The sequence below is a fragment of the Sorex fumeus genome, unplaced genomic scaffold, assembly GCF_029834395.1.
Source record: "Sorex fumeus unplaced genomic scaffold, SorFum_2.1 ptg000050l, whole genome shotgun sequence".
Taxonomy (NCBI): Eukaryota; Metazoa; Chordata; class Mammalia; order Eulipotyphla; family Soricidae; genus Sorex; species Sorex fumeus.
Window position 1 is genome coordinate 9,501,220 of NW_026606107.1, and position 19,776 is coordinate 9,520,995.

At 38.5% G+C, this 19,776-nt stretch overlaps 1 protein-coding gene across 4 annotated transcripts in view; it reads right to left on the bottom strand.

The window, feature by feature from the left end:
- DIAPH2 (diaphanous related formin 2) overlaps positions 1 to 19,776 on the bottom strand; it is a 760,781-nt gene that overhangs the window by 409,228 nt on the left and 331,777 nt on the right. For all 4 annotated transcript variants that reach the window (XM_056124107.1, XM_056124108.1, XM_056124106.1 and 1 more), the window contains 2 exons: positions 3,506 to 3,607; positions 1,333 to 1,427 (listed from right to left, as the gene is read on the bottom strand). In XM_056124107.1, the coding sequence (XP_055980082.1) occupies positions 1,333 to 1,427; positions 3,506 to 3,607 (197 nt within the window). The remainder of the gene's footprint in view (positions 1 to 1,332; positions 1,428 to 3,505; positions 3,608 to 19,776) is intronic.

The following is a 19,776-nucleotide window of genomic DNA, read 5'->3' on the forward strand; positions in this document are numbered from 1 at the left end:
TAAGTCAGAGACAAGTTCTAAATGAACTCACTAATATTTTCTATCTAAAGAAACAAGTCCAAGGAGGTATAGACAATGCACAGTAGAAACAATTCAATAGACTTTGACCACAGAATTGAGGTTACCAAGATGGTGGAGAAAGTATGAAAAGTCCAAGAGATTTTGGTGGAGGGATACTATCACTGTGGCAACTGGCATTGTGTGGTAAAACTGTATATTTAAAATTATAAATATTTACATATTTGTAAAACTATGTTGCATGAATAAAATTTTAATGTATTCATGTCAAATTAATATTATAAATTTATTAGTTCAATAGAAAATAAGTGTGTATGTTTAAAATATATGAGGAAATCTGCAATGTCAATTTATAGTATGAAGCATAGGAATTCCCATTCCTATCAATTACAAACAATAACCAATAATTTTCTGTGATTCAGGAACAATCTAAATAGACATGACAAAAGTTTTGTAGAATATATCACTTGGCTTTTTTAAAATCCAAGTAAATTACATAGCTAAAAATCAATCAAAACTATGATTATTATGCCTTTGCTTGAAAAATTTTTTGCAGTTCTCTCCAGAAGTAAAAGCAGATGGAATAAGAAAAGCTAAAATTTCTAAATTGCTATTAGATTTTTTTGTTCTGTAAAATATATTGTCAAATCCTCATAGTGACCCTAAAATCTCAGATGAGACAGGATGAAAAACTTCTGACCAGAGTATACAGAATAATAGAGTAGAAAGAACAATGGAATAAAGGATTTGAATACAATCAAAGTAGACCTTGTTTTGATCCTCAGATCTGTTATTCTGCCACTTATAAGCTATGTGATAAAAGACAATCCTTCTAAGACTTAGTTTTCATCTCTTTACAAGGAGGGTAATAAATCTTATCTCACAGGACTGTTGTAGTATTCAATATAAAGTGCTGGATATAATTCACAGTACATGTTAAATGTGTAACCAAAAACAGCTTACATGGATCTCATGCAAGCTAATTAAACATTTGGCCTCTACGTTTACAATAATAAAATGATAATAACAAACTAAGTTAACAGAATTATTGTGATGATAAATAAATAATATTTGATTAATCATGAACAACAGGAAATGACATATCTACTGATGCTGAAACTTAAATTTTATAGAACATATATCTAAATAGGAGAATCTATCTAAAACCTATATTTTCCATGTTTAAGTTGATCTCAACATAACTAGATACACTGAATTGCACTATAAAACTATAGTAGGATTTTTCCTTAAAATTTGACTGAGAAAACATCAATATAGAAATACGACTGAAAATTAAATTAAAATGTAAGTTACCTGAATTAAAGCCTCACTCAACATAGTTTCATTAACCTCCAGAATAATGTTTTTAATATCTTCATATGGCATACGATATGATCCAAGGAAGATAGCTAAAAGTAAAAAAATAATTGTATTAAAATTTGAATGGTAATAAATTTTTGAAATATAACATATATTTGATTCTTATTTCATAGACTTAAAATATAAAATATCTATCACTAACTATATTTTATTTATAAAAAAAACCATTTTCTATTTTATGTATTATACTGGTTATCTAAAAATAGTTTGTTATATTTGATTCTGATGCTAACAGCTACTGCATATGCATAAACAAAATAAAATTACTAATTATATTACTGATAAAGTGCATGTTTCATTTAAATAGAAAATGGCCCATGAAAAGATAGAGATTTTTTTATCAGGTTGAATCCCATGTCAGCGATGTGCAAGACTATACTACATCACTGGTCCCCAGAAGGTATCTTATTTTTTTGTTTGTTTTTTGCTTTTTGGGTCACACCCAGCAATGCACAGGGGTTATTCCTGGCTCTGCACTCAGGAATTACTCCTGGCGGTGCTCAGGGGACCATATGGGATGCTGGGAATCAAACGCAGGTCGGCTGCATGCAAGGCAAACGCCCTACTTGCTGCGCTATTGCTCCAGCCCCCAAGAAGGTATTTTAAACAATAAATTCCACTTGAACCTCAAAAGAACATGTGTGGATTTATCATCGAACACAAATGTCACTAAAACAGTTTTTATTAACAGCAACGTGTGACACTGGAACTTAAAAACAAAAGTTTATCTGTCCAGAAAATGATGATCTATACATAAATGGTAAATAAAATCCGTTATGCACAAATCCTATTGCCAATCGTATTTTAAGTCACAATGTCAAAAGTTATTAAAAAGTGCCTCTCACAGAGGCAGGCAGGTAGACTGGAGGAAAACACGTGGGGAAGCAGGGGAACGTGATTTGTAGAGGTGAAGTGGGTACTGGTGAAGGAACTGGTGTTGAAACACTGTATTCCCCAAGCCAATCAGGAATAACTTTGTATACCACAACAAATTAATTTGAAAAGCACTATAACCTAAATAAATAACATTTATGTCAGCTAGCAAATACAAGAGTACTATAGGCTTTTTGTTCTTTGTGGAGGGTAGTGCTGTGGGCCCACAGGTTGTTGTCCAGTATGTAGCCGTAAATCTGTGCTCAGGGATCACTCTTGGCAGTGTCCAGAGGACCAAATGAAGGTACTGGGATTGAATCTGGGTTGGTCAACATAAAGCACATGCCTTCATTCCTGTACTATTGTTCTAGGCCCCAGACTGCAGGTGTTTTATTTAAAGCAGTAATGCACAACCATTTTATAATTAAAATGCACTGCCAGGTAAGCAATGTACACACTTAAAATAGCTACAAGGAGATGATTCTGATGCAAACACAATTGACATGAGAACAAAAAATTGTTTATTTTAACCTGCTTTCATTTAATATATTCCCCAACAAAATTAACTCTCATGGTATTTCTTGGCAAAACTAGAAATACCTGTTGTGTAAAATATTTCAGATATAGTGTTTTTGTATCCTCAGAACATAAACCCTAAACACTACGGTGGTGATATAAATAAAAGGGATGAATTCAACACAGAAGGGAGAATATGTCAAATTAAAACTTAAGGCCTACTTAAATAAATATGAGTTTAATAGTATGCTACAGAAAAAGCATATTTCATAGCTGGCTGATTTGTAAAAGGCTTTAGGTTTCACTAAGCCACGTTAAAGTACAGTGGTTAACAATATAACTTACATAATTATTACTTCAAATAAAAAACAATAGGAGTAAAGGGATTTGCCAATATAAATAATGAGTATCCAAGTACTATTAATCTCAGGCCTATTCAGAAGGAAAGAAAGCCCATAATTTGTAAAACTCACCTATGTTTCTAACAATTCCAAATTATCAGTACCTTCTCAGACCTTTGTATTCAGAGTTTTAACAGGCCTGACCAAAGCTAACCCACTGACTAAATAATAGTAACTGTAATCTGCATCATGATTCATAGAATTTTTCTTCTAGTAAGCGCTTCATTTATCCATTAAAAAAGTTGTAACTTCCTTTTATTGAAACCAATAGCCCCTCCACACCAAAATTATCCCGCCCTTACTAAGAAAATACATACACAGATTCTGGGCAGTTTTGGCATCTAAAACTCTCAATTCTTTCACTTTCTTCTTCGTAGAAATGGGCTTTTTTTCTTCTGGAGTGTCTGCATTCTTTTGGGCTGAAAGAAAAATTTTGATCAATTTTTCTTTAATTTTTAGAAACAGCAATAGTACTAACCCTAATATACATAATAACAATAGCAAGGCACATTATCTACATCAATAAAGTCCATTCCAATATTAGCACATGTGTTTATCTCATTAGTTTGAGTTAGAGAAAAATCGTCAAAAAATAAAAATTAAAAATATATACATATAAAATTGTTTACATGTCCATATAAATCAAATGGCAGTATATAAGAAGAAATTTTAAGCCAAACAAAACTAAAAAAAGAATTCTAACTTCTTATCTAATGCATATTAGTTACCACTTTAACAGATAACTCCACAGCAGAAATAGATTTAAATATATGATAAAAGCTCTCTAATTGAATAAAAATGCATATACCTTAAAATATGTTAGAAAAGAGGTGTCATTAATTCAATGAAATTGCTTTAAAGTACCAAAGGTAAATTTAAATGCCAAACAGGTTGTCATATGAAGATTCCTACTGAGATTACTCTGAATAACGAATAGGAACCATTTGCAAGCTGTAGAATAATAATACCCATACCTATTTTCACACATATTAATTAATGATACTAAAAGTCTTTTAGGTAAGTAGTTACCTCTGTCTCCCTTAACATTTCTATAGTACAGTGTGTTCTCTAGAACATTTGCTTTCTCTTTACTCAGAGAGTAATGTCTAGTGTGTAACAGTTAAAATTATCAAAAAATATGAGGAAAGTCGGTACAAGTATTCGTTTTAGCTTACAAGCATCTATATCATATCTTTTCTAATATACCATCCAACTAAAAATCCAAAAGGAATTGCTGTCCTACAATGAAAACAATGCTTAAGGACAAATATTTAGTCCCACTACAATGATTACTATCATAACCATTGTATTGTGTTAGTAGTTGTTTGAGTGTATCTTTTACTCAAACCCACACTATTAAATTATATCACTTCATGAAATGGTTATACTTCATTTTCATGATTGTAAATAATTTTACAGTCAGGGAGATGACTTAAAGGACTTAAATGCATGTTTTGCTTGTAAGATACAAGGATTCAATTCTGGACATCATATGGTTTTCTGAGCACTCCTGGCAGTAAAAACCTAAAGATAAAGACTGAAGTAAACAACAAATACAATTGGGCTTGGCCCCAAACAAAAAATACATTTTTACTCAGAAACAATAATTACTTTTATTGCACAGCGGGTAGGGCGTCTGCCTTACAAGCGGCCAACATGGCCGACCCGAGTTCGATTCCTCCGCCCCTCTCGGAGAGCCCAGCAAGCTACCGAGAGTATTCGATATGCCAAACACAGTAACAACAAAGTCTCCAATGGAGACGTTACTGGGCCCGCTCGAGCAAATCGACGATCAACGGGAGGGCCATTATTGTAGTTAATTACACTGCAAAAGAGTTACTGATTTTCTTTACAAGATAACCAATATATTGGGGGTATGGTGCCGCCAGCAGGTCAATCTGTACCTGTGAGGCGAGTGCAACAGCAGCCTGATGGTGCCTTCAGACTTCCAGATACCACAAAATTCCTGCTGTGCATTTGGCCAGACCCCAAAAACTTGGGACACAGTTTACCAAGAAAGTAAACGGCCAAAAGTTAGGTATGTGGGAGACACACCCACAAAACACCTCTGGCTCAGCTATATAATTGGAGGCATGGCCTCTCTGGTTCCTGATTGAACTGCTTAAGGGCCATGAACTCAGAGTCAGAGACAAGTCTTGAAGCCCAGGGGGTTTTGGCAGAAATGTGTCCAGTCCCTGCAGTAAGTTATAGGTGCTGGGCCACCCCAGGTAGGAATAGGTTTCTGCCTTGGCCTGTTCTCCCTGGAGGCCTGGTGGCCACCATCCTCCAGAGGCCACTGGACAGTCAGGTTTGGGCCCACAGTGACGAGACATGTGGCACCTCATGGGATGGGGGTGGAGCCGGCATATTCCTCCCCACCCCAAAAGACCCCAAGTAAACGCACACAAACAGCCTCTCTGGCTCTTGATCAAGCTGCTTAATGGCCATAATCCCAGAGACTCAGAAACAAATCTCGAAACCCAGCGGGTTTTGGCAGAAATGTGTCCAGAGCACGCAGTAGGTTACTGTCGCCGGAATACCTCAGGGGGGAAAGGGTGCTGTCACTCAGCCTGCTCCCCCTTGGTGGTTTGATGGCCGCCATCCTCCAGAGGACATTGGACACTCAGATTGGGCCCCCAGTGACAAGACATACGGGGCATTATGGGATGGGTGTGGAGCTGGCCCTTTCCCTCCCACCCCAATGAACGACATCTCTGGCTCCTGATCAAGCTGTTTAATGGCCATGATCCCAGAGACTCAGAAAAAATCTCGAAACCCAGCAGCTTTTGGCAGAACTGCATCCGGACACGCAGTAGGTTATTGTCACCGGACCATTCCAGGGGGGAAAGGGTGCTGTCCCTCTGCCTGCTCCCCCTTGGCGGCTCAGTCGACACCATCCATCAGAGGCCATTGGACAGTCAGGTTTGGGCCCACAGTGATGAGACACGAGGGATGGGTGCGGAGACAGTAATGTGGAAATCGTGTGCACCTTAGGTAGGAGGAGGGTCTGGGATGGGGGTATACTGGGGTTTTGGATGGTGGAGAATGGGCTCTGGTGAAGGTACGGGTGTTTCACTGTATGACTGAGACCAATATATAACCAATATAATTTTGTTAAAATATCATGTATTGAACTTACTATCTGGAAAACTTTACAGATGTGTTATAAAATATATAAAAATATTTCAAGTTCACTAAGATAATCTCAGGTATAATGCCATAAAATTAGAAATATAGTGCTTATGCAAAATGACTAAAGAAATTTTTTGAGCAACTGGAGATGTAAAAAATCTAAATTTTGGCCATCTTTGAAGCCTTAAGCATAAGAGAAAGAACACATGGAGGGTGCGGGATCCCGGAGGAAAAAAAAAAAAGAAAAAACAGGTTCCAAAAAGAGCCGAGTTCACCTGCAAGTTCCAGATGGAGTAGGTGCCGCATCCCACCTCCCCCAGATGGAACCCCGGTGACCAGAAGCCTCTACAAACACAGCTCGAGTATGCGGGAACGAGGACTTTTTCTCAAAACCGCGCGGCCGCTTATGCGGCCGCGCAACATCTCTCTATATGCAAAGTGATCAATGAGAAGTAAACCACCCAATCTTTCTCCCTGAAAGCCAGAGTTAAGTTTGGAGCACGGCCACAGCCCCAGAAACACAAGGACTTAATGCAGAACCCAGCAGCTTAGAGCAGAAAAGTGAAAGGACTATGCGTTAATCCAGGCCATCAAGTCTGCCGGAGGGGAAAGGGTGTTGCCCCATTCGCCCTCTCTTCTCTGGAAAGAAGGATGGCGGCCGCATGGGAGCCTTGTGGACAGCAGGTATGAGCCGGGAGTGTGGGGGCGACTAAAACCTCATGGGAAGGGGGGCGTTCCGGTCCGTCCTTCACGCCCTACCGAGGTCACCAGTTGCCCCCCACGAGCGGCTCTCCAGCACGGCCACAGCCCCAGAAGCACAAGGGCTTAATGCAGAACCCAGCAGCTTGGAGCAGAAAAGTGAAAGGACTATGCGTTAATCCAGGCAATCATTTCTGCCCAGAGGGGAAAGGGTGTTGCTCCCTTCCGCCCTCCTCCCTCTGGAAAGAAAGATGGCGGCCACATGGGAGCCTTGTGGACAGCAGGTATGAGCCGGTGGTGTGGGGGCGACTAAAACCTCATGGGAAGGGGGGCGTTCCGGTCCGTCCTTCACGCCCTACCGAGGTCACCAGTCACCCCCCACGAGCGGCTCTCCAGCACAGCCACGGCCCCAGAAGCACAAGGACTTAATGCAGAACCCAGCAGCTTGGAGCAGAAAAGTGAACGGACTATGCATTGACCCAGGCCATCAAGTCTGCCGGAGGGGAAAGGGTGTTGCCCCATTCGCCCTCTCCTCTCTGGAAAGAAAGATGGCGGCCACATGGGAGCCTTGTGGACAGCAGGTATGAGCCGGGAGTGTGGGGGCGACTAAAACCTCATGGGAAGGGGGGCGTTCCGGTCCGTCCTTCACGCCCTACCGAGGTCACCAGTTGCCCCCCACGAGCGACTCTCCAGCACGGCCACAGCCCCAGAAGCACAAGGGCTTAATGCAGAACCCAGCAGCTTGGAGCAGAAAAGTGAACGGACTATGCGTTGATCCAGCCCATCAAGTCTGCCGGAGGGGAAAGGGTGTTGCCCCATTCGCCCTCTCCTCTCTGGAAAGAAAGATAGCGGCCACATGGGAGCCTTGTGGACAGCAGGTATGAGCCGGGAGTGTGGGGGTGACTAAAACCTCATGGGAAGGGGGGCGTTTCGCTCCGCCCTTCACGCCCTACCGAGGCCACCAGTTGCCCCCCACGAGTGGCTCTCCAGCACGGCCACGACTCCAGAACACAGAAACCAATTTCTTAACTATCTGACTTTCAGTAGAAATACTTCCAGGGTCAATAGGTAAAATAGCAGAAATCCAAAACCAACATTTAATTCTTGAACCCAGCTGTAGAAAGCAAATCCCTTCACAATGCTTTTTCAGCATGTCTGATTTGGGGGGGGGGGGGGTAAACTCTAAATAATAGTGGTGAATCTTTTATTGAAACAATCTAATCAAAGCGGATAGAGTGTTAACTAGAATTCATCTGCCTCACAGGGACGGGGAGGGGTGGGGGGTGGGGTTTTATTGGGGTTCTTCATGGGAAAAAATAAGTATTGGTAAAGGGAAATGTGTTTGATATTTGCATGACTGAGACATAAACCTGAAAGCTTTGTAACCTTTCCCACAGTGATTCAATAAATAAATAAAAAAAAAATCTAAATTTTATCAATATGAAATAAAGTGATATAAAAATATAAGCAGATTAAAAAATTATACTTCAAAATCATGAACAAATAAGTAGTTTGCCATATTTTCTCAATAGTATAGTTACTTGTACTACTGAAACAAAAAGTATTTTTAATATATAGCTATTAGTCATCACAAATGTATCTTAAAAGTATATTTCAAAGAACACAAGGACTTTCCTACGCAATAATTAGCATTTTATTTTCTTTTTCAAACTACTCCCAGTTGGAGACAATTCTATATAAAGATATGAAGATCTAAAGAAATTTCCTTTGTTAATAAAACATTGCTTCTATATTTACTAAAAAAACGAAGCTAGTGCCACAGAGATAGTACAGGGGTTCATTTAACTTGCACACAAAAAACACCGATTCAAACTGTGGCAAACACAAAGTGTTCCCTGAGCACTAACAGGATTGATACCTGAGTACAAAATGAGGAGTAAGCTCTGAGCACTTCAGGGTATGTTCCCACAAACTAACCCCCAAAATTTAACGTAATGAAATAGTTTAGGAACCTCTGCTACTCTTTAGCTATATCTCCAAACCCATTTTAGGGGATTGAAGAATTCTATATCTGAAAGTAGATACAGAATGAAATTCTATGGCATGAAGTAAGAATTAATATTATTTTACAAATTAAAAAAGTCCTGACTAACCTAATAATGTATTTCATATTTTGTATGATTTCCTACTGCTGTTATAAATGTATATTTTTACAGCTATACTTTTCAAATAAACAAGCTGCTGATAATTAAAATAAGATGTAGTAATTATACTTCACAGTTTTTTTTTCTTGAATCCTAAAATAATTTCCTTGCATTACCCTGCATACAAAAAAATCAGTGAGGATTCCACGAGTGGGCTATTCTGAGAACCACTAGAGCAAAGCCAGCTTAAAACAGTTCCTTAATGAGGCAGGCTTTCAGAAACAATTATTCTTTTGCCAAGATCACCAGACATGGAACAGTAGCTAAAGTTGCTTCTGGCATTGTCATTAAAAGCATTCCTTACCAAACACAACTACAAATATATTGAATTTAAAGAGTAATAATGAGACTTAGAACTTATTCAGTTTCTACAGGAAGATTCTTATCTTAAAAATTTCCTTGATTTATAGAAAATGTCACATGTCCTATACTCCATCAATTGAATATACATTTCTAATGCTTTCAAAACATAAATATCCTATAGCTGGTTATTCTGATATCACTTGATCACCTGTCATCCCTTTACTTATCAATTTGCTCAAGTGGGTGCCAGTAATGGCTCTATTCATCTATTCATTCCTGTCACGTGCTAGTGTAGCCCAATGGCGTCTATTCATTCTAGGAATATGAACAGCCTCAAACAGATCGTTCAAGGTCTTAAGGAAGTCTGACCATCTCATAGGTGGGTGGCCACGTGATCTTTTGATTTTCCATGGAATCCAGTCGGTAATGGCTCTAGTCCAGCTGTCGTCTCTAAATCTCATTACGTGTCCAGCCCATCTTATTTTCGACACCTTGGCAAAGGAGACAGTGCCCTAATTCTTGACCTTTGATGAAGGTTGGAACTCCGGATTCTTTCCCTCATTTGAGTGAAGTGTGATACTCCAAGCATAGCTTTTTTGATTCCTCTTTGGGAGACCCAAATAGTGTTCTCATTCTGTTTTCTTAGGGCCCAGGTCTCTAAGGCATATGTTAATGCAAGAAGAACAATGGAAGAAACAAATGAGATGTGCCCATACCCAGAGGCTCTTCCTCCTCTTAGCTATTTCTTCCAAGCTCTTGAAGGCATTCCAAGCCTCTTTCTCCTGCACAACTCAGGTGCTAGGTCATTCGTCATGTTGACTTCTCGACCTAGGTACACATAACTATTGAATTCAGAGATGTTCGTCCTGTTCAGAGCAAATGGAACGTCAAAAACAAAACTGTTTCTCATAAACATTGTCTCGTGAGATTCAGCTACAGTCTGACCTTTCCACACTCAAGGTCAAAGTCGGCCAGCATTTGTACCATTTAACTGATGTTTTGTGTTATTAGAACGATGTCATCAGCGAATCAGAGGTGCTGTAGTTGCCAACCGTCTATCTTCACTCCCATTCCTTCCCATTCCAGTCCTCGCATGACATTCTCGAGGGTGGCACTGAAGAGTTTCGGTAAAATAGGATCACCCTGCCAAACCCCTCTCTTGACATCAATGATCACCTCCTTTTAGAATGGTGAGATCCTAGTAGTGTATCCACAATACAGCTCACGGAGAATCCTGAGGTATTGAGTTTGAACGCCCTGTTGGGCTAGGGCTTCGATGACCACTTCAGTCTCAACAGTATCAAAGGCCTTCTTTAAATCAATTTAAATCAATTTAAATCAATGTCACTCTCTGAGAGTGACAGAGGAATTAAATCCGGGTTTGCTGTGTGCAAGGCAAAAGCCCTACCCACAGTGCTATGGTTCCTAGATCCTTTTCATGTACTATCACATCTCAAAACTCACTTAACTGTTCTTTAAGAAATTTTACTTCCCTAGCAGTTTCTAAACTGTTTTCAAGGGGCACATGAAAATGCTATAAAAATCAGTTATAAATTTTTAAATTCTGTGTAAGTTACATGAAATATATGCCTATATTTAAGTATTCTGATGATGAGCGTTTCTGAAATGAGTGGGTTTGGAGAAAATAAGCTTAATTCCTCAAACTCAGAACATTTAGCTAGTTAGAAAGAGTGGTTTTAAATTATACATCTTCATCACTTCAAACTTCAAACAAACCAGGACACAGTTAAGATCATATGGAATATCTAATATTCAAATGGATATTATACTCTGAAATTTTCATTTGGAGTTATTATTTATCTTTAGATACTATTCCTCTTCCAAGTTTGTTGGTTCCTCTTCACACAAACCTCAACAAATTAAAATAAATCCATTTCCTTTCTAAATCTTTCTACAAGATTGGTGATTTATTTTTATTTTCTCTTTTTTTATTAGTGAAACACCATGAGGTACAGTTGTAGACTTACAAGTTGTTGTGCTTGGGTTTCAGTTATACAATGATCGAGAACCCCCACCACCACCACCATTGCCCATTCTCCACCCCTACTAAGATTGGTGATTTCTTTAGGAGTGACACCTTAACTCCCTATGTGACAAAAGAAATTAATGTAAACTTTCAACTCTCTAGAAAAGAGAACATATTGTAAAACAAAATATGTCCAGATTGCATGTTGCCATATTTACAAATATCAAGGTGATACTAACTAGTGAAACTCTAATTCAAGGATTAAAAATCAATCCACTTGTTCTTTCAGGGTGATTGATTATACAAATAGTATCTAGTTAGAACATTTAAAACTTCATAGAAAATAGGAATACTATTTTTTAATTTACTTTTACTTATTTAATTCAAGGTCATGCCTGAAAGTACTCAGGGTTTATTTCTCGATCTGTGATCATGGATCAATACTGAAAGGGCTTCGGGGATGATGCTTGGTTCCAGGAATAAACCCACATTGGCAGTGTGCAAGACAAGCATCCTACCTGCTGTACTATGGTTCAGGCCCCAACAATTTACTTTTCTGTTTCAAAAATTGGGACTCTGCAGAATCAAAAAGTTAAACTATTTTAAAATTACTTATACAGCATAATTTCTGAATTTCTCTTCATTAACTTCATGCAAAAATCATTCCCAATAATGAAAGAGTCCCAAAGATCAAGACTACTTATATGAATGCATTCATATTTCATGCTAATTAGTCCCTGTGCATAATCTCTTTCCATGATGTGACCTGTACATGTGCCTCTGTCCTAGACTGCTCATTATATCCATTATAAATCATCTGAACACCTTATCACTGTGACTAAATTAGATATCCCAGAACCAAATGCCTTAATTCCTTCCACTCATGTATTTCCAACAAACCCTTATAAGCAAGTCTCTTCGAGTGTTAGAGAGATAATGGACACAGTAGTCAATATCCTCTTTAAGTGTACAAACAATGCCCTCACCATGTTGCCTGTAATTCTGAATTCCTCCATTGTTCATGTAGGTAATAAACTTAGACACTGACAAGGTTTAAAAAGTAGCAATCTTATTCTTTTTTAATGGGATCTCTGAGAACAACAATGTCCAAAAAAGAAATCATGCTCATTTCTATACAGTCATTTCAAGAGGATTATGTATCAAGCCATGCCCCTCTTAACCTGATTCTCAGGGAATTTGCTGGTCATTGTTACTGTAATTTTAGATTCCCATTTCTTTTATTTCAAACATACTTTAAGAGAATATAATTATATGCCACTATACTATTTATACATTATTATTTTATTTAATAAAAGTATTAAAAGTTATTATAATTTTCTATTAAAGCGAGTTATGGAAATATATGATCCTATTTAAGATGCCAAATGAAGATGTGACAAAAAATCCACAAGGACAACAATAGAGTAACTAGTGGAAATGTTCTTTCAAAATGGCATTTACTAATAAAGTACTGAAGTGGAACCAATTAACATACTTTGGAAGATAAGTATAATTTTAAAGTGAGGATTCTACCTTCCAGGGCACTCTGGAAGGGAGCAGATCAGCCAAGAGCCCTCCCAAACAAAGCCCCAGAAACTGACTGCTCCCACACTCCAGAGTCATGGCAAAGCCCCCACCACCCAGGGACCAGGCTCACTAAGAAATTGACCTGCCTTGGGGCTGGAGCAATAGCACAGCAGGCAGGGCCTTTGCCATGCACACAGCCAACCTGCATGTGGTCCTCCCGGCACCACCAGGAGTAATTCCTGAGTGCAGAGACAGAATTAACCCCTGTGCATTGTCAGGTGTGACCCCAAAAAGAAAAAAGAAAAAAAAAGAAATTAATCTGCCAAAATTTTAGGTTATTGGCTAAAGAAGTAAGTGAAACCTCTGGACAAGAACTGAGTGCTGAAAGCATATAGATACAAACACAATAACTTTTCAGTACATGTATTATAAAACAAATACACCCAAAAGGAAAGACAGAGAAAGAGCAAGAGAGCAAGAGTGAAAGAGAGAAAGAAAAGTGCCTGCGACGGAGGCAGACAGGATGGGATGGAGAGGTGGCAGGAGGGAAACTGGGGGCAATGGTTTTGGGAAATGTACCCTGTTGCAGGGGCGAGTGTGGGACATTATATAACGGAAATCCAATCATGAACAACTTTGTAACAGTGCTTCTCACACTGATTCAATAAAATATTTCTTAAATGAGTATTCCAAACATTCAAATTAGTTCATCAGTTTAACTGTTTTATAGTCTTTGTCATAAAAATATCAAATTTAATTAACATAAAATGGATATCTAATCTATCAGTATCTGTACAAACATAACTAAAGTTGAAGAATAAACATGATAAAACTGTTAAACAACATATTAGGCATAGTATAATATAACAAAATGAATACAAATAAATGTGTTTTTGAATGAATAGTAGTAGAAATCTGGTTTATAAAGAACAGAGTCCAGATCTATGGAAAATATATTATACAATGGTTTATGTATGTTCCTTACGTGCATCATAGTAACTCACCTACTACTATAGGCATTCAGATAGAGAATGACTTCAGTATATGGTTTAGGCAAATAGTCAACCATCCCATTAGAGATGTTAGAAAGGAAATCATTTTTACTGAAAATAGGTGAACTGAGCATTTAAAAAAATGAAAATCAAAGTAGCCATATAAGTCAGATACTCTTGAGTAAAGGAGTCCAGTCATTTAGATAAAACTTAAGAGGGACATGTAAAATTAAAATTATATAGTGTATGTAAAATGTCCAAGGAAATATTTTTGGCATCTTATTGATGTGTCAACCAGTTAAAATTTATCTTTACTCTAAAAATTTTAAAGATTTGTTTACTGATGGAAATGAAGGTACTAAGAATATATAAAAAGGGGACAAGAGTAAGATACCTGCTCTCCCAAATCTAAACATTGGAAAAATAAGATTATTAAAAAAAGTCACACACAATAGCTATCATATCCACTGAATATTATAAGAGTTAAGTTCAAATATCTGTGCACTAAAGTGTTCATCAGCACTCAAAACGCTAATCAGTGCATTAAACTGAAGCACATAAAATAGAATTACAGTTCAGCAGAAAAAGAGTCAAGTTCTATGAATTAAGCTTTACAATTTCTACACCTACACAATTTATGGCAACATGTATTTTCATTACTTTAGAATGAGCGTGTATATTATCATTACTAGACTTCTGGATTTAAATGAGTTCCAGAAAAATCTTACTGCCTCATATACAAATATCCCCTTAAAACATAATCAGGTTTGAATATGATACATAATCCAAATGATGTTTGTAACATGTTAATTGGGAAAGAATAACTTCTCTACCTGAAACTCATATACATTATTGACTTTAAAATAAAATTACAAACTTTTAATTCTGCATTGAAGAACATTAATGAGTTGGTATCTTCTTGCTTCAATATATTAGTGTCCTATCACTTTGTTTGGAAATACACTAACCATCTGCTATACCAAATAATTTCTAGTTTGCAGATTATGTCACATTATCTTATACTTTAACAGTGCTTCAATATGTGCTAATACTGTATGTCAAATTTTCTGGTACTGCAATCTCCGTTTTCTATTGATTAATTTAAGACTCCGAAACTCAGATCTAGCATATATATCAATGGAGAATACTTTTTAATTCCCCTTCATAGAAATTCAGTCATCTCCCCTGCAATACCTTCCTCATCTTTATTCTAATGTCACATGAAATGTAATCTACTTATCTATTTCCCTCTGCTTTAAGTCCCTGAGGATACCGACTTAACTTCTGCATCCTCTGAATTCAATATATTATGTAGAGAAAAAAAAGTACATAAACATGTATTGACTAAAGAAAGTAGAAAAACAACTAACATTTGCAATTAAAATTTGATTAACCATACTGCATAAAGGTGAAGTAGTCCCTAAAGGAATTGATGCGAGAGTAAAAATATGGGACTAGATTAATCTTCAAGGATGAATAAGCTATAAGATTTATAAATTTATGGGTTTATTCCCATTATTTCTCCAACTCTTAGTCTAGTGTTACTTAAGTTTTGGCTTTTTATCATTTTGCATTCTGCTGAAAATCACTGCAGAGAATACTTCTGGGATTCTAAAAGTCATGGGCATCCACACATAAATGCTTCCTCTGGGATAATTTGTTTGACATTTGCTACAGTAAATATCTAAGATTCCCTTAAGCAGTATAGTTGAAATTCATACATGACAGATGAAAAATATTGTACAGGATGTTTTAATAGTGGATCTTTGGAAGACCAGTAGTGAAGATAGATATATGAACAGGGTAAATTAATAGCAACAAATACATCTCAAAGGGCTAGAGCACACTTGTAAAGCCTTAGAGATCAATACACAGCACTAAATGGTACCACTAGTACTGCCAGTGAGTCATTTTTCCACACCACCAATCCAACACCGTAGGGCCTTAAGCATCAGAACATTGCAGGGTATAAGCATTCAAGCTCAAGAAGAAGTTAGCTTATCCTTTTAAACAAAGTTTAGAGTTAAAATTTTGAATTTTAAATGAGGCAAACTTTTGTCAAATATGATAGCAAAATCAGAATCAACAACAGACGAATCTAAATATACTTTTAAAAAAACTTGAAATTGAAAACAATTTATATAATCAACATCTTATTGACCTCACAGTGGTGACTGTATCCACTGAGCATGAATTGGGAGCATGGCCACCCAAAGAATTTAAAAGGAGTAAAATTAGTAAATCAAAAAGTTTGGGCATAGAGATAGCATAGTGGGTTAGGTGTACACCATATATGTATAGACCTGGGTACAATCCCCAGCTCCCCATATAGTCATCAGGTCCCTTCAGACCACCAAGAGTGATCACTGATTATAGAGTCAGGAGAGAGCTGCCTTGAACACAACCAAATGTGGACCTTTTGTTTAATTTTAATTTGAAAGTTAACTTCAAATTCTGAATAAAATCACTGTCACTATCCTCCCGTCGTTCATTGATTTGCTCGAGTGGACCCAGTAATGTCTCCATTGTGAGACTTATTACTGTGTTTGGCATAGTGAGTACATCACAAGTAGCTTGACAGGCTTTGCCGTATGGACGAGATACTCTCGGTAGCTTGCCAGGCTCTCCGAGAGGGGTGGAGGAATCGAACCAGGCTCAGCCAGGCTGGCTCCATGCAAGGCAAATGCCTACCTCTGTGCTATTGCTCCAGTCTCTGAATAGTCAAACTTAATAGGAAATAAAATCAATGCTCAGAAATATGGAGGCCCTCCCGTTGTTCGTCGATTTGCTTGAGCAGGCCCAGTAACATCTCCATTGGAGACTTTGTTGTTACTGTGTTTGGCATATTGAATACTTCACGGGGAGCTTGCCAGGCTCTGCCCTGTTGGCGAGCGTGGTGGCGTGCGCCTGTAGTCCCAGCTACTCGGGAGGCTGAGGCTGGAGTATCGCTTGAGTCCAGGAGTTCTGGGCTGTAGTGCGCTATGCCGATCGGGTGTCCGCACTAAGTTCGGCATCAATATAGTGACCCTCTGGGAGCAGAGGACCACCAGGTTGCCTAAGGAGGGGTGAACCAGCCCAGGTCAGAAATATGACAAAGGTAAATAAGGAGGTCTAATGTATACTATATTTATTTATTTGTATTTTTAGGCTGCTCAGACTAGGCCTTTTTTATTAAAAATTCTTTTAATAGTGAGACATCATGAGGTACAGTTGCAGATTTACACATTTTTGTGCTTGGGTTTCAATTATACAATGATCAAATACCCATCCCTCCGCCGGTGCCCATTTCCCACCACCACGGATCCCAGTATCCCTCCCACCCCCCATTCCCCCTTATCCCACCCTGCCTCTGTGGCAGGGCATTCCCTTTTGTTCTCTCTCTCATATTGGGTGTTGTGTTTTGCAAAAGAGGCAATGGGTGACAATCATGTTTAGTCTATAGTCTACTTTCCGCATGCTTCTCCCATCCTGGGAGGATCCTCCCAACACCTTTATTTAGTGTTCCCCTCTTTATCTGAGCTCCCTTTCCGCCTAGTATGTGTGGTTGGCCTCCAACTCATGGAGTAAAATTCCTGATACAAAACTCGGCCATTCTTGGGTGTTAGTTTCCTATTTTGTTAAAAAGTATACTATATTTAGATTGAATTATTTTAAACATATGCCTCTAGTTATTAAAATTTAAATCATAGTTTAATTTAGAATCATCAGGCATATCATCATGGTATAACTGACTCTACTGTATTTGGATAGTCCATAAAAAACTGCACTAAAATTCCAAAGCAGTTAACATAATTTTCTCTGTAAAAATGATACTGCTGTTATTACTCTCTCTCCCTTTCTCTCATACCTATATTAGTATAGCAAAAATGGAAAAAGCAATTTCAAGCTCACGTAGAAAACAGAAGGGGAAATGCTAAAGTCATTCTGAAAATAAAACTGAAAATGTAAGTTCTCTAGTCCTGTTGTTGGTATATTTCTCCATGCTGTGAAAAAAAATTTACATCTTATAGGTATGCATGCAGTATAACACTGCAAAAATTATACTGCTAGTATTTAGAAGGCCATAAAAATGCCTGATTATGCTTTTCTTCTTTCAATTGAAACTGCATTATGCATTGCATTCTAACTTATCTTGCTGGAGAAGGAAAAAGAAAGGACATGGGGGTAATGATTTTTACTGAAAACAGAAAAATTTAATTAGCTTTTCATGTATCAATTATTCATCTATTTTTAACAATAACATTCATGTTCATCCATTTTTTATTAAAATACTGTGAAATATACAGATACAAAGTTGCTCATGAGTGTCAGTTATTCAATGTTCTATTTATGGCTAATATGAATATTTTTATATCGAGACCACAAATAGCTGTGTTCAGGGCTTTTTCCTGCCTCTGCATTCAAGCATAAAACTTTATATTGTTCAGGGGACCTGTACAACGTGGGATAGAAGTGCTGGCTGGATGCAAGGCAATCACCTTACCTGCTTTATTATCTCTCTGCCTCAAGTAACAGATTTATTCCAAGAAAAGTAGGGCAAGGAATAAAAACAACAAATGGGCATGGGACAAGTAGATAGCCATTTGCAAATGAATATAGTTGTATAAATATATTAAATTATTAGATGGAAAGATAGGGTCAGATCTTTATAACTGTATTAGGCAAAGATTTTTAAAATGATACCAAAGTCAGAAACAATAAAAAAATGAATATACTGGCTTTTATCAAACTTAAATTTTCCTGCATCCTAAGATGCTATCAAGAGAATAAAATTCCAATACACAAATTAGAAAGCAGTTGCGGCCATTTTTGAAGCGTTCAGCATAAGAGAAAGAACACATGGAGGGTGCGGGATCCCGGAGGAAAAAAAAAAAAGAAAAAACAGGTTCCAAAAAGAGCCGAGATCACCCGCAAGTTCCAGATGGAGTAGGTGCCGCATCCCGCCTCCCCCAGATGGAATCCCGGTGACCAGAAGCCTCTACAAACACAGCTCGAGTATGCGGGAACGAGGACTTTTTCTCAAAACCTATGTATACAAAGTGATCAATGAGAAGTAAACCACCCAATCTTTCTCCCTGAAGGTCAGAGTTAAGTTTGGAGCACGGCCACAGCCCCAGAAACACAAGGACTTAATGCAGAACCCAGCAGCTTAGAGCAGAAAAGTGAAAGGACTATGTGTTAATCCAGGCCATCAAGTCTGCCAGAGGGGAAAGGGTGTTGCCCCATTCGCCCTCTCTTCTCTGGAAAGAAGGATGGCGGCCGCATGGGAGCCTTGTGGACAGCAGGTATGAGCCGGGGGTGTGGGGGCGACTAAAACCTCATGGGAAGGGGGGCGTTCCGGTCCGTCCTTCACGCCCTACCGAGGTCACCAGTTGCCCCCCACGAGCGGCTCTCCAGCACGGCCACAGCCCCAGAAGCACAAGGACTTAATGCAGGACCCAGCAGCTTGGAGCAGAAAAGTGAACGGACTATGCATTGATCCAGGCCATCAAGTCTGCCGGAGGGGAAAGGGTGTTGCCCCATTCGCCCTCTCCTCTCTGGAAAGAAAGATGGCGGCCACATGGGAGCCTTGTGGACAGCAGGTATGAGCCGGGGGAGTGGGGGCGACTAAAACCTCATGGGTCGGGGGGCGTTCCGGTCCGTCCTTCACGCCTTACCGAGGTCACAAGTCGCCCCCGCGAGCGGCTCTCCAGCACGGCCATGGCCCCAGAAGCACAAGGACTTAATGCAGAACCCAGCAGCTTGGAGCAGAAAAGTGAACGGACTATGTGTTGATCCAGCCC